The sequence below is a fragment of the Fringilla coelebs genome, assembly GCF_963513975.1.
Source record: "Fringilla coelebs genome assembly, chromosome: 5".
NCBI lineage: Eukaryota > Metazoa > Chordata > Aves > Passeriformes > Fringillidae > Fringilla > Fringilla coelebs.
Genome location: NC_140033.1, coordinates 19,700,131 through 19,715,955, shown reverse-complemented (window position 1 = coordinate 19,715,955; position 15,825 = coordinate 19,700,131). Strand labels below are relative to the sequence as shown.

General features: G+C 38.9%; 1 protein-coding gene across 1 annotated transcript in view; it reads left to right on the top strand.

The window, feature by feature from the left end:
* Window positions 1-15,825, top strand: part of IL17REL (interleukin 17 receptor E like) — a 44,628-nt gene that overhangs the window by 8,923 nt on the left and 19,880 nt on the right. The window contains exons 2-3 of the mRNA XM_084206206.1: window positions 9,296-9,323; window positions 15,177-15,326. Coding sequence (XP_084062332.1) covers window positions 9,296-9,323; window positions 15,177-15,326 — 178 coding nt within the window. The remainder of the gene's footprint in view (window positions 1-9,295; window positions 9,324-15,176; window positions 15,327-15,825) is intronic.

Below are 15,825 nucleotides of genomic sequence, written 5' to 3'. Positions count from 1 at the left end.
AAATGCCCATATTCTGCTTTCCTCTTCTGATGTCTACAGTTTGAAGGAGGCTTGAGCTTTGTTAGTTTTACTCTGTTACTGTTAAAACTCCAGCCACCTGCTATGTCTGGTGGTGTGGATGTGTCTCACTATGAGTGCCTGCTATGAGCTAAAGGTCAATTCAGTGTTGTTCTGGTCACAAACTAAACACCAAATTGCATGCATGCAGGGCTATTTCAGATCAGAAAAGGATGTGTTTAATAAGCTTAAGTGCCTCCCGTGTTGTGTGGCAATTCATTGGGTATTATAGATCATGGTCCTGAGCTGAGATTACCACAGTTTGCTTAAATTATATTTCAGCTCTCTTTTATATTTGGCTGACTTAATCCTTTTGAAAATGGCTGAAAACTTTTGCTTTATTTCACTACCCACTAGCGCAAAATCCTCACAGAGAAATTGCCTTACTTGGAAATTATGTGACCCATTTCTCGTGGGCAAAGCTGATGTTTGCATGGGTGTGTGGGCTTTGTGAAGTTTTGGTAGCTGGGCTGAGGTGGCTTCTGTAAAAAGCTGCCAGCCAGCTCCAAGCCAGACCTACCACTGACCAAGGTCGAGACCATCAGTGATGATGGTATCCTCTGGGATATCAGCTTTCTGTTATCCCCTGATGGAGCAGGTGAATGCCTTAAGGAGACTGGGACCCTGTGGGAAGCTCATACTGGAGCAGGCTCTTGGCAGGACCTGTGCCTGTGGAGAGAGGAGCCACACTGCAGCAGGTTTGCTGGCACTTGTCACCCTGCGGGGAAATTGCACTGGAGCAGTCTGTTCCTGAAGGACTGCATCTTGTGGAAGGGATCCACTCTGGAAAAGTTCATGAAGAACAGCAGCCCATGGGAAGGACTCATTTTGGAGAAGTTTGTGAAGGTCTGTCTCCTGTGGGAGGGTCCCTTGCTGGAGCAGGGGAAGGGGGAATAGCATAAGGAGTCTTCTCCCTGAGAAGGGAGGAGGGCAGAGACAATGATGACGTGATGTGTGATGAACTGACTGCAGCCCCCCTTCCTTGTTCCCCTCAGCTGCTGAGGGGGAGGAGGTGGACAAATCAGGAGTGAAGTTGAGTCTGTGAAGAAGGGATGGGTGGGAGGAAGTTCTTTAAGGTTTGTTCTTTATTTTCTCATTAACTTACTCTGATTTTAATTGGGAATAAATTAAACTAATTTCCCCAAGCTGAGTCTATTTTGCTCGTGATGGCAATTGCTGGGTGATCTCTCCTCGTCCTTATCTCGAACCAGGAGCCTTTTGTTATATTCTTTATTCCCTGTCCAGTGGTGGAAGGGAGTGACAAGAAGCACTGTCACTATGGTGGGCACCTGGCATCCAGCCAGGGGCAACCCACCAAAATAGGCAAAATAATGTATTCCCACGTGCATCAAAGTTCCTTCAAATCAGTGGAATGTGTCTCACCCAACCAAAGTCTTCCACAATTTCTGGATGTGAGCAGCGTGGCATTTTTCATTTATAAATTTTACAGTGTACAGCTGAGCACTGAGCACTGCTCCTGGGACTGACTCTAGACATATATTAAAAGAATAGTTGCCTAGAGCAAAACCATGAGGGCTTTGCTGTGTATGCCAGAACACTGGAAAACAAGGCCTTGCAGTATATCACCTCTTTTTGCTGAGCAGTAGTGTTAGGATAAATGAGAAGACAGTAACTGGAATAGAAAAGTGTCTTCAGGCAAAAATAAAAATACATATTTCCAAATGAAATAATTATTGTCTCCATCAGCAGGAGGAGCAATTCTGTACTGGAGAGTATCTTCTCATAATCTTCACTTGAATTCTTGCTAGTTTTTTTCTTTCTTCTCAGTTCTTTTTTATAGCAATCTTACAGCCCACTGATTCCAGTCACCTCTGAGACTGCTAGTCTCAGTTCTGTTAGTCTTGCTGAGAGAGCTTTTTTTCTTGTAGCCTGTTTTGTGCTACAAAAATCATTATAACATCCTAACCTCAAAGCAACCCTCAAGATTGTCTGGAGGGCTTGTGAAATGTGCGTTTTTCAAGAAATGACCAAAATAATTGCTGACTTGATCTGGTGGTGGTGACAATACTGCTTCTAGCAGGAGGCTGGACTTGGTGACCTTCAGAAACCCCTTCCACCCTACATTTCTATGATTCCATTTTATCATCCACTGTATGAGATCTCCAGAAGTAATTGAAATAATTAATGCTCTGTCAGAGTGTCCCTGTCTCATTATTATACTAGAAGTGCTGATTTGGTAGATTAGTTCTCCTTTCATGTAGCTGAGTAGTCTGAAATTTTTGACAGTCTGGGATGGTGCTGATTTATACCAGCTGATGGTCTGACAGTCAGAGTACATTTTAATTTTACTGTGCCTATTGTACGCTGTTCTGTTTTGTTAACAACTTGTGTTAATAGTGTAGGAAACGTGACATCAAAATGATTGACAATTTTTTATTTTATTTTTGGTTGGTTGGTTCTTTTAATTTCTAAAAGAAAGAAGTTAACGCATACTGTTGCTTCAAGTAAATTCTGCTTCTAGTCCTGGAGCTGAAACATACAATAGAGCAGGCAGCTTTTATTTCAGGCAGTCATAGCTCCCTTTGGTCCAATAAATTTAAAAGCAAGTAGTTTCTATTTAGGCCCTTTTTTGCATCTCAACATTACTTTTGAATAAAATTAATTTAAAAAAATTAGAAGCAGGGAATATTCTTCCTAGTTGAGAGACCTCAAAGCAATATTGTTTTGTCTGGCTATTCTCTTATAGGATAAATATATGTCACTGCCAAGAGTTCTAAGTGCTTCTAAGTCTTCCAGTTGTTCTACTCTGTGAAAAGGATTCAGCCATGTAGCCACTGCAAGGGCCAGAAGATATTATATGCCACGTGCAGTACTGATAACATATGGAACAGTGCAGTTAAAATATAGGAACAGGATTCTTCTGCATCAGCCAGTGCAGGAGGAAATGCATACTGCCTGGAAAACAGAAATCTCTGTTATACCTGACTAATGGCAGGTAAACAGAAGGATGAAAATCTAAGGGGGCTGAAGGTCTTAGTCACATGCTCCTGCACTCCTGCACTCCATCCTGCTAAGCTGTGATGGAGGTGTTGGCTTTGTGACAAGGAGCAGGTAGAGGAAGACAGGGTCTGTACCTTTGCATTTACTTGTGAAATGGAAGTTGGCACAATGACAACTGGTAACAGTCTCTGCTTGAGATCCCGGTGAAGTCATACTGTAGAGTGTCCAGTAATCTTCAGTAAACACAATCGTGTCTTCCCTGTTTGTTCATGGCTGTTTCACTGATGAGCTCAGAGCCCATCAACAGAGCATTAACACGGCCTGATGTTACCTTGCTCTGCTGGACTCAGGCCAGCTCTCATCCAGAAAGTGCAGGACCTCGTTAGCACTGTACTGAGCCTGAGCTTGATATCCCACTTCTCAGTAGCAATTACTCTTTCAGATTCAGCACTGCACTAATGTAATGGGATGTTTTCCGTTCCACTTGGAACACACAGAGAAAAGACCTGAAGCTGGATAATGTGTAGACGTGACTCAGATGTTTTGTTTTTAGCGTTCTGTAAAACAATCCAGCAGCATCCAGGTGTTTTTGTAGTTTAAAATAGTCCAAAATAATGCTTTGCTATGAGTTTGGGTGCCTATTTCTTTTCTGCATGGATAACAGTCCAAATGTTTCCATCTATGCCTGCTTAGCTAATCCCCCTGCATGCTGCTCACATGTATCAGATCACCACATTGTCAGTAAAAGCCGAAGAACAATCTCGTGGTTTGCCAAAAATTGAAAACCGTCATTAGTAACATAGTTTTACCTTGGCAATGAGAATATTACACTTGATGGCAAAACAAATACAGATGCTCCTTTAGAGAAAAGGTCTTTTGAGGGCATTGTATCAGCAGTACTAACTACCAATTTTTAATAGTTCTAAATTTTCATATTAAGAATATAAATCATTGCAATTTCTCTGGTTCTGGGTAAATGTAACCACAATTTAATTCAATTTCTCAGTGTGTTTTGGAGGTCTATTATTTTTCCTTTTCACCCACTTTCAATTTTTTGTATAAATACTTGACCATGATTTAGTTAAGTCTTCTTTCAGTGGGACAGGAATCATTATGTTGTCACTGTGCTTTCTTTTACTGTAAAGAATTCTGTTTCCATACATTTGGTAAGATAAATACAGCAGTGAGCTTTCTAAGAACATAGTGAGAAAAGTTCTGTGAGGTTCCAGTCCCCATCAGCATCAATGATGCGTAAATTGTAAAGGCATTATGGCCTTTATCTATGAAAATAGGTCTGGAAAAAGCTAAAACATACTCACTCAGTTATTTCCCTCCATGAAGTATTCCCTAGATAGTTTCTGGGGCTGACTGTCTCTGAAAGGAATTACAGTGATTTCTTGATGGTCTGTGGAGCTTTTGATACAGCTAGAGCTCTGAATCTTCTCTGTTTCCATCCAATGTTCTTGAATGGTGGAGATGCATATAACTCTGACTGTGGCTGTCCACTGCTCAAAGAACTTTTCCTTATGGAGGTGATTGAGATCACACTGGCAGGCCAGGTTTTTTACTAGGGGCCATGAGAAATCATTGAGGACTCTAATGAACCAGCCTCTGCAGGCTCCTCCCAGTGTGAACTGAATGGGTGAGCAGCTGAAGAGAGGAAAGCTGCTGCTGGATTGTTTACACAGCAGGGGTAAGTAGCTCCCCTTCTGTGGTGGAGGATGATTGTGGTGTTGCCAACTGAGACAGGTCAATAAAACTTTACAAGGCACAAAATGAACCCCAGTGTTCTCACAGCTATGTGTGGTTCTGGTCACTCCATTTGAACAGATATGTTAAAGCAGGAGAAGCTGCTAAGAAGGGTGATGGTAAGAAGGAAAATCTGGTTTATTAGAGGAGAGGAGTAAAAGAGCTTGGCTTTTACAGTCTCACAAAAGAGCTGAGAAAAGGTATATTACTTGTTGCATATAAATGAAAAGTAAATTCCAGGGTGGAAAGCATCTATTTAAGTGAAAAGATAATGAGTGCAATCAGAAGCCACTGGAATCTAACCATTGTGGTCATGTAAGAAATGAAAAGGTTTGGTGCTAGCAGACAACAGATCTTCTGGAATAGCCTTGGCTCTCTCAGCACTGCACATGAAAGCCTGACTGATTTTAAAATGATGCTTCACCAGTTTTTGAAAGGGATTAGATTATATGGTACCTGTGGTTATCAGGGGACTATACCCAGTGATCTGGGACATCCTTTGTATTTGTGTGCAGAATAAGATGGATTTTGCAGAGCATCTCCTCTCAATTGGAAATCAAAAAATAACATGTTCAGATTAATCATCTTTATTGGCCTTTTGGCTACAATTTGAACATCAATTATTGCAAACCCACCGTTTCCCTGTGTTGTAAAAGTACATAGAATCCCATGCTTGCTTTTAATGGTGGTTAAAGAATATAGATTGTTGGAATAGAGGGAAACATCAGAGTATGGTCATGTTCCTTTCTCTCTGCCTTCTCTGGCAACTGAACCTAAAATAGAAATGTAGCTAATAGCTTTGCCAGTAAGCATTGCTCAAAAGGGAGGATTCTACATTCACTGACTAATGTAGGTGTCTTAATGAATGAATGTTAAAATGTCTGACAACCTGGTCTCAAGCAAAGAATACATTTTAAGGAATTTTCAGGCTTCTTACTATTCCTTATAGAGTTGTGGAAGAGTTGCCAGCAGCTCTTCTATGAACGAGTACAAGAGAATTAACAGGTAGACTGTGAACTCAAATTTTCCTCAGACTCTTTCCTGCATGACAGAACATCCAGGGAAGAATTTCCACAATTCTCCACTTGATTTAGTGCCTGAAGATATGAGAGGAAATGGGAAGCAGATTTGATCTTTGTTTCTTTTTCTTGGCAATTTTAATTCATGCAAACACTTTCTGTGCCCCTAATCCAAGTCTTCCTCTGCTGATCTCACTCTCTTCTCTGCAGTTGTTAGAACAATGGGATATTACAATTGTCTTAGACTGAGGAGAAGTTGCTGTGCTAGCTAAAAAGTTGGCACCACATCTTCTATTCAGAATGCTGCATGCTGGTGGTGTCTGTTCAGATAACCTCTAGCTACAGTTGAGTAATACCACAAATGGGAAAAACCCCAGAGAAATGGGAAAATCCCTAACTGTTTGTTCATTGTGTAAGTATATTTTACTTAGGCTCTTTGCCAAAGAAGATATGAATCAAAGATTCTCCCTGTATAGGAGTTCAGGATCTTAGTTTTGCATAAAAGATGCCCTAGGCATTTGTAAAAGGAGAAGAAAATTTCCATTCCTGTTTTAGTGTGTTATGTTTTTTTATTGCACTCATCACTGAAAATTCCTGAAAACAAAAGATATAGAAAGTGGGAGAGGAACTTGGTTAATTCATTTGAGTTATTCTTTCAGACAAATGGTCTCTTTGGACTGTTTTGCAAAGTGATTATAAAAGAAAATACCATCCCCACCCACTTGGTATTGTACAATAAAAAGAAACACTTCTTAAAAAAATAAGAAATTGGGCTGTGAACAAATATTGCTGTAACTGGCAAGTGTTCGTGCAAATATTTGATTATTTATGTAAACCTTCCCAACAACTCCTCACCCAGAACACAACCAAGTGCCCAAGAATGACTAAACATCTCCCTACTAGTTCAAAAGTCTCAGAAGGATGCTTCTTTCTTTCCTGTGGAAAGGACAAGAAAATAAATGTAAGAGTTCAGATAATAGGATTCCTCTATGCAATAGTGAAAACCAATAATTGATTAGGGTAGACTAAAAGGTGTATAAGAGAATAAGGTATAAGAGAATTTCTTTATCATGCCATAGCCCACAGAAGTGGGTGTTTTAGTTTTCCCCCTGCAATATATGTAATTTAATTATTTTACATTCAGTTTTCAGTTTTCAGGTGTCATGAAAGGGGGATGACCTTCTCTAACCAAAAGGCTGAATCCTGTGATATTTCTGAGATTTTTTGTTCTTTAATTCAGTGTGATCTTGATTTTTTTAAATATATTTTTTGCACTAAGGTTATAACCAGAAAGAATGATTAGAGAAGTTAAAGATGCTGTTCTAAGAAATTTTGACTGGCAATTGGGAACTCGTTCCAGCCACCTAAACCAAAATATTTTCAACAGTCTGGCTGAAAAATAGGAAGTAAAAAATATGGAAGTAATTTGCTGAATGATCAGCCTCATGAAAGGTTAATTTCTTCCAGTAAGTAATGACTGAGAAATTAGTTGATCCAGCAGTTCCTTTCAGAAATAATTAATAAATAACTAGTATTTTTATGATACAGCAGAAATTAGGTCTTATCAGTTACTGTTTTCAGTTTTCCTGGGGATTTGAGGAAATTATAAAACCTTTGAAGGAGAAGTATCCCAGTTTTAGAACAGTTATGTGAAGAAATTTAGTATACTTTATAGAATCATAAAATGGTTTGGGCTGGAAGGGAGCTTTAAAGGTCATCTAGTCCCCTACAGTGAGCTCTAACTGTATAGCTCCAACTGGATCAGAGTGCTCAGAGCCCCATCCAACCTGGCCTTGAATGTTTCCACCACCCTCACTGTAAGACATTTTCTTACTTACATCTGATCTAAATCTACTCTCTTTTAATTTAAAACCATTACCCCTTGTCTGTTGCAACAGGTCCTAATTTGAGTGTCAATTATTATACTATAGAAGCAGCCAAACCAATATCTTTAACAATATCACAAATAATTTTTTCAATCTTTAGTGTATGACAGTATATGACCACGTCTGTCTTATTATAAAATGAGGTTTAAAATACCACCTTTTATGCATTTGCACTTTTTTGAGTCATAGTGCCAAATTGTCAATAGTAAAAGACGACAACTTATGTCCAAAAGTGATTATTAAAAAATAGAACTGCCAAAAGGACAGAAGAATGGAACTGATGCAGGTTAGACAGTGGTCACTGGTTTTCTAACTGCCTCCTTTAAGGAGCTTATTTAGCTCAAATAAAAAGCTGTCATGAAGGACAGGACACACTGCTCATGTACCCCAGGGAGCTGCCACGGGGGAGCAAATATGCTGCCATTTCTCACCTGCAGTAATAACATGGTTTTGCTCCACAGCTTTATTTCTGAGGAGCACAGGATTCCCTGTGGATGAAGGCCTCCTGGAAAACCAAGCAATAGTTATTTTATGATGTGCTAATGCTTGCCCGGGTGTAGCTTCTGTGTTTCAATTAAAGAACTTCTAAATGTCCACCAGAAGACTTTTGCTGGCTCTAGACCTAACAGATTGTTGGTTTGTTGACAAGATCCTAAAACGTTTTAAAAGCACTGAGAGCTGCCGTCCCAATTGAGAGCAGAGGAGACAAGGCGCTGCCTGCTACTTTTGTGGGTGTGATAAAAATATCTCTGTCAACATGACACTGCTTTTAAGGGAAAGAACATGGGAACATATATTCTGTATGCAAAAGAATACTGGTATAAGGACCATGCCAGAACAGCAGCAAACAGTATTGGCTGGCTGTGGAATAGCCTTTCTTTAGAATGTCATGCATAGCACTCAAAGTAAAATTTGTTATTTTTGTACTCTACAAAATTTTAGTGTGTGGTTAAATGTTTATTTTACTGAGAAAATGGATGTAGTCTGTCTGAAAGATAGCTGGAAGCATGTTAAAATCTCAATGCGAGGTTCACTTTGCCTCTTACAAAGGCACTCTCCCTTGAACACAATAAGTACTGTGGCTGAGTAATTTAATTTTCAGTCTTCATGTCTGAAATAAAAAGTCTTATTTCATTTGCAAGTGCTATAATGCTTCCTTTCTATTAGGATCTTCTAAAAATAATTTATATTCAATAATGCTCTAGATATCTTCCATTATAAAATCGTTGGGTTTCTTTGCCCTGGTATGAACAAATCCATTGTAGAGTTTAATGAAATAATGCATGAATTCTTGGTCAGTAGGAATGGTAGTACCTGATAAAATAATGTCTTTATTTGATGGAACTCTTATACTTGTTAAAACAATTACACACCTCAGTAGAAATACATGAAAATGAGGAAAATGCTGATCTTGTGTCCCCATATGTATCAGGCTGTCATATGCAGCACTGATGTGCTTTTTCACTGTATTGGAAAATAATTTTTTTAATCTTAAAAATTTTTTCTGTTGTGAACTATGAATATGTTTATCTGTTTAAGGTATGTTTACTTGTGTACCATGATTGAACAATATTTATTTTTATTATTACCTCAAATTTTAAAATATTTTGTTTCTGTTTGCAGGGGATTCACTGTAAAAGCAAACCTTCTGGTGAGTATACATAATTTACATTTTTACTATGTTTGTTTTTAAAGATAATTTATTAAAGATATTAAATCCATTATCCTAGTGACATCAAATCACTGTCATGACAGGGTATTTACCATCAGTTCTTTCATAAAAAAGATTGGAAATTGGTAGGTTTTGATAAATATTAGGCTAATAATGACAATTATTAGGTTAATAATGACAATGGCAATTATAGTTTTCCTTACCATAGTGAAGGAAAGAGAGTTTGCGAAGTCATTTTACATGTTTTTATTGCTTCTACTCATTATTGATATTGCCTACAGTAACAATAGAGGGACTTGAATTACCTGACCTCTGAAGCCTCCATCAGTCATTCCTCCAGTGCACACACTCATTTGCAGGGAAGTACAAGGCAGCTGCCCTGCAAACAGTCCCCCCTGAGAAGACAGTCATAGTCCCCACTGAAAGGACAGTCCTAGTCCCCACTCAGAGGACAGTCAGTCTCCCTTGAGAGGACTGTCCTAGCTGGAGGCTCAGCTCTGAGCACTACTGGTGTCCACAGAGCCTTTCCTGAATCCATGTGGCAGTGAGTGCATAGACAGGGGGAAGATCCAATGCGGAGCTCAGGCATGTGAGATGCTGATGGGGCATGATCTGAATGCCAGCTGGCACTAATCCTTACTCAGAATGCATGGCATTTATGGGATTGTGTTGAGATAGAGAGAAAGAATATGTGTATGGAAAGGATGCAGTTAAAAGTCCCACCAGAAAAAATCTCGTCTTCTGCCAGTCAGCAGAACCTTTGGTGGCTGGTTCAGGGATTGTAAATGAATCTTGTTAGGATTAGGCAGCTGAGCTGCTAGTTGCACAAACTGTGTGGAAGGTAGAGGAAGAAACAGGGGTGTTGACCCTTGCTTTGCTAGCTGAAGCATGCCTTCACACCCTTGAGCAGTACAGGCTGAGAAAATCAAGCCCTTCAACCTGTTCTCAAAGGGAAGAATGGCCGTAATTCTGTTGGTTATGAGTTAAAATCTCTGCTGGGTGTTACACAAACGCAGATCTAGATAGCGGAGACTCCAAGGTACCACGAGGTGGTGATTCATTCCATCCATTTTAGGACAAGGGGATTTCTATGCTGGGAGAGAGGCAAGGGGGGTTGTCACTCTCTGTTGACTGCTGAAGTTGCTCAGAGCACAGCCTGGCTGAAGTTAAAGGGGCTTCTGGGAGTCAGCTGGTCCAAGCCCTGATGCAGGGACATGCAGATGACGCATGTCAGATAAGCTAGATATTTCACTCATCTGGAAGGGCGATGAAGGGTTTGTAAACTAAAGATCCATATCTTTGAAGATGATATACATGCAGCTGGTTGTAGGTTTTTCAGTGTTGTCTGAAAATAATTTATCAGCTGTCTTCAACACAAGTAACACGTAGAATGACTCAGCCTCAGAGGGGTGATGAAAAAACATTTTTTGTCTTCATCCTAATTCACTTGTGCAACAGTGGGTGTATACTCCTTTGCATACTTCCTTTTCTATATTATTTTTTAAAATATTTGTTATTTGATATAAAATTACCTTAAAATAACTTAACTTTATAGTAGAGGACTTTTGCAGTAGTAATTTCTTTTAACAGCAACAAAAAGATATTTCCTAAAATCTGCAACCACCACCTCAGTAGTATTTGGCAGTGTGACTTTGACTCTGCCTTCTTCCTCCTGTTCTTCTGGACTGTTAGATAGCTGCAGAACTACTGTAGTATTTGAAATTCACTGTAATGTATCCATACATGGATATCAAAGGATCAATGATTTAAAAAAAAAATCCTTTTCAGAAAATGTATTTGGCACAATATGTCACAGCGTTGTTCAATATCTCTAAAAGTTTGAAATGTTTTCTGAACACATAACCATGAAACCCTTTTAATTTACTGTGCATTGCAATCTCTTGTGAAAGAGAGGCTGTCAGTCTAAAATTTAATCAATTTCATAATTGCTGTAAGTACTTACAAGTAGGGAATTTTGGTACTTATTAACTGAAGTGCACCACGTGGTTATTGTAGGACAGCATATCTACTTTGCTGACGAATTTTGTTGAATCATCCTAATGAACAGATGCAACAGATACTGTGGTAAATCATATGCAAATAGGTTTGAAAAACTACTGTAATTTATACTCATTGATTGATGTGCCAGTGAAGCAATTCTAGTAGGCTATAGAGATGCTCACAGATTTAGCACTGTCAGTATCCTTAAGTAGCTCAGATTCTTACAATACTTGTAGGGAAGATATATCAGATAAAAAAACAGTTAGGATTTTCTATTGGGTGTTGTCTCAGTCTTGTTATTAATTGGTTTTCTCTGCCTTTTTTTTTTTTTCATGCTCTTCTCCAATTTCATCTTCTTACCTGAGGCTTCAAATTATCCATCTATTAATTTCTTTTGCATATCCATTGCTCAGCTCTGGCTTCTATTATCCAACTGTACATAAGGTGTGATATGCTGTTGTGACAGTTCTAGGTTGATTGCTGCATCATCAGATTAAAAAAATTATCTGCTGGTTGAGCTGATGGCAAAAGTACAAGGAAATGTCTACATGCTGAATAATAAGCCTTGGTTTCTTTATGCCTGGGCTTATGTGTGCCCATAATTAAGGAACCCTTTATTTAAGCAACAATCCCTCTCTCATGTAGGGCTAATTACAGCTATTATTCATAAACAGAAAATTTAGGTAAGATTTACCCAACAGATGGTTTGTGTAGCAAGATGTATCTTTATGTCTTCTGCGGTATAGATAAAACTACTTGTGTGAAAAGGAAAATGGGGTGTGTTCCAGAAGAAAATCTCTTAAGAGGGGATTAAAAGATAATAAAGTAGGAGTTTACTGAAGAATTAGTCAGAAATGAGTCTCATACTGTGATGATTTATACAATGAAAATTATTTTCTGTCAGGTCATCCTTGTATCATGCATTTACTGTAATCCAGTGCTAGTATCCTCATGCATGATATGATCCATTTAAATTATTACTAATGAGTTTTGCAGCATGTTTTGCAATTCTCAAAATCTATCATAAAATTAATGGAAAAAAGTCCAAAGTGGAAGCATAATTTCATGTTATTCAGTGCATAACATATTTGTTCTCAGTTTGAAAGTATAAACTGTGATCAAGGAGAACTGTGTCTCTGTTGATGGGACAGCAGAGTGTTTGTGCGTCTGTCTGATGCTGATCCCATGTCAGTAATGCACCCAGGTTGATTTAGAATTTTCATGAGATAGTTCCAACCTTGGGACATCTGATGATATCATATGTCAGGCTGTAACAGCTAAGGAGAAAATTCAACTAAGTCATGACACTTTCCTCCCCCCACCCCCTAAAAAATAAGGTCAAATACACCCAAACAGAATGCTTTGTAAAGACCTGTCTACTCTGAATATCCATCTATCCATCCATCTATCCATCCGTCTATCCATCCATCTATCTACATATGTCTACAAACATTGCCCTCCCCTTAAATAATTTCTATACAGACATGGCAGTGGGTGAGATTATAAGCCTGGAACAAGAAATTTGCACCAATAACCAAACCTTAAGCAGAAACAGTTACTCCCAGATACCACTGGGTATCCATAACTGCATCTCATACCATGCAGTCAGGAAAATATATTTTTGAGCAAAGAGACAGAGCTCAAACTAATCATCACTTATCACATTATAGTAATAATTACCAAGTAATTCTGCAATATGATAAACTTCCAGTTTGTTGTGGGTGGATTAATCAAGTGTTGTGCAATAACTTTCTATCCTGAGATACCTTCAGGATTATTACACCACCCATTCTTGGAACATGGAATATAGTGTTCATATCCAACTGATGTGCGCTGTACTTCTGAGGGCTGTCTCATCTCTGGAAATGTTTACAAATTCTTCAAAAGTCAAGGTACTCCAACTGCTTTTAAAGCCTTATGTGTGTATGTTGAATGATCTGTGTTTTTTCATTGGTTTGCATAAATTGTCTTCGCTAGTTGTCAGTATTTCATTGGATAATTCAGAGTTGACCTACTGCCAGTTGAAATAAAGTATCCTTGTTTTCCCATGCTTTTCCACTTGGTTCTTATCAGCATGTCCTGTTGCCTCCAAAATATGCTCAGTGACACAAAACCAGGCTAAGAGTGTGGAGATTTGGGTGTGAAGGGTTTGTCTCTTCTGACTGTGTGTATGTGATATGTATCACACAGGACTTATTTCTCCTGATACCAGGTGTGAGGGCACTTAAGGCCTAACAGATTTAAGTGAAGGTGCTACATTTTTGTCAGCCTGTCTTCACATCCTGCAGTATCAGTATCTGATCTTTGACAATGGCCTTCAGCTGCAACTGGACAGTGGGAAAATGAAGATCTCATAAGACGGGAAGAAGTCCTGTTCAGGTTAATACACCATCAGTCTTTGAAGTTAGAGCACTTTCCTTCACTGGAAGGGTTGGAAGAATAAGTAAGGATAAGCTTTGTCTTTCCTCCTTCACCATACCTTTCCTCTCTGAGAACTGTGGATGTCAATCCATGTGAGTCAATGAGCATCCACACTTGACAACAGTTCTTGGCTTGACATTGAGGGATGTGCCCTTTCCTGATGATTCTATTAAGAGTGCTATCCTGAATTTTATGGCAAGCACAGTATTGTGGCACCACTGTTTCATACTTCCATACCTTTTGCCGTACTTGTTGAAGTCCTTCTAGGAGCATTTTGAACAAGTGAATGATATGAATCAATTTTTTTTGTTGTTTCTTTTGTTTTGTTTTTGTTCTTCTAGCCTCTCGCTGGGGGAAGGAGAATGGTCAATAAACCACTTTTTTTACTTGGGTAGTTTTTAACTTTCATGCTGTGTATGAAAGGGAGAAGGCTGGAAAATATTTAAAAGAAATAGTAGTTACATAGTTACAGCTAAAAAGAGCTGTGCTGCATTGCATACCACAAGGCCAAGGGACAAAACCTAATTCCCTGATTATTTGTTCTGATAGTTTCTTGAATTACTAGTTTTTGGGACTGCAAACAATGTATGTGAAGTAGAGAAACCCAAGGAATACATTGGGGATTAAATCCACTGTACCAATATAATTTAATAAATAAATAACTGATTTCTGTGTAGGGCAGACTGAGAAGTAGAAAGAGATGAAATATGCTAACTGATGAGGTTTGGGGTCATAAGACTATTTTTTTCCTTTTATACAAGCCTACAGTTTCAGCTCTGCAAGCCCATTTCCTAAGGCTTTGGAACACAGGGAAATAGAAGAAGATATAGTAGCTGTGTTCTGTGCCTATTGATTACTGTGTTCTGTGCCTTGAAGAAGGCCTGGATAATATTTATTCTGCTCTTGTTCTGGTCTAAAGCAGAAGGAAAACCCGTAGGTACAAGGTACTCTTCCATGACTAGGAATGCAATGGTGCCCTCTTGTGTGAAAGTGAAATTTTTACAGCAATGGAGACCATCAGAAAGTCTTAAAATTAAAGTACTATTATGAGAGTGCTCATGATATACAGGTAATAGTTTTGAAAAACGTTGATATAAACTATTAGTTTAGCCATGATCAAGCAGATTTTATTAATTAAAACCAGTATTAGTCTAGGTGTGTTCTGCTAACCTTAGAAGTTAGAAGTGTGATTACTTCCTCTTGTGGGTTAACATTTCCCTAAGGCCAGAAATTTATTCCAACCCCCTACATAGCCATGTTTGCTGTGTGAAAGTCTTAGGTAAAATACTGGCTTTGCTGGTCACTTTCTTACTGATTTCAGGAGTGCTGGAACTTCCCCTCTAGTGCTTGCTCTCCCCCAGACATCCTGCGTGCAATGAGTTTTCTCTGTCCTTTTGTTTGCATTTGCAGGTGGCATTTTTAACAGCTTCTGCCATGATGCTCCTGCATCTTTATCTTCTATGGTACTGAAAAGCATGAAGATCTCAACAGTGATGAAATGTGTCCAAGGAAGCCCATGCTCTCTTCATTTAAACATTAAAGGAACACTGAGTCTGGATGGTAGGAATCAGCTTTGCTGCTGAGCCCTTTCTGTTCACTTTCTGTTTATTGCCGTTCACCAAAATTTGTTCCATATTGTAATATTTGGGACCAAGCTGTTTTCATGTAATGTTCTCAGAAAAATATTTTTGTGAAAGCATTTTACTAGGATGAAGTTGTGACCCTTCTCAAGTGAATGAGAACTGAGATAATGAATTCTGGCTTCCAATATAACACATGTAATTTGTCCTCTGCCTGTGTCCCAAGCACACAGCTGCCCTTTTCTTTCTTGTTCTGACATCCATGCAGGCACACACACTAATTCTATCTCTGAACATGAGTGACTGCCCCTACAGAAGGAGAAACCGTTTATTCATCTGAAGTTACAGTTCTGCACTGCAAGAAAATGAAAGTACATGAACTTCCTGTGCATAGTCTGTTTTTACTATCACCTTGCCATTCATGTGCTTCATATGTTACCATTTAGATATTTCCTAGTTGCTTCACTCCTGTGTGTGAG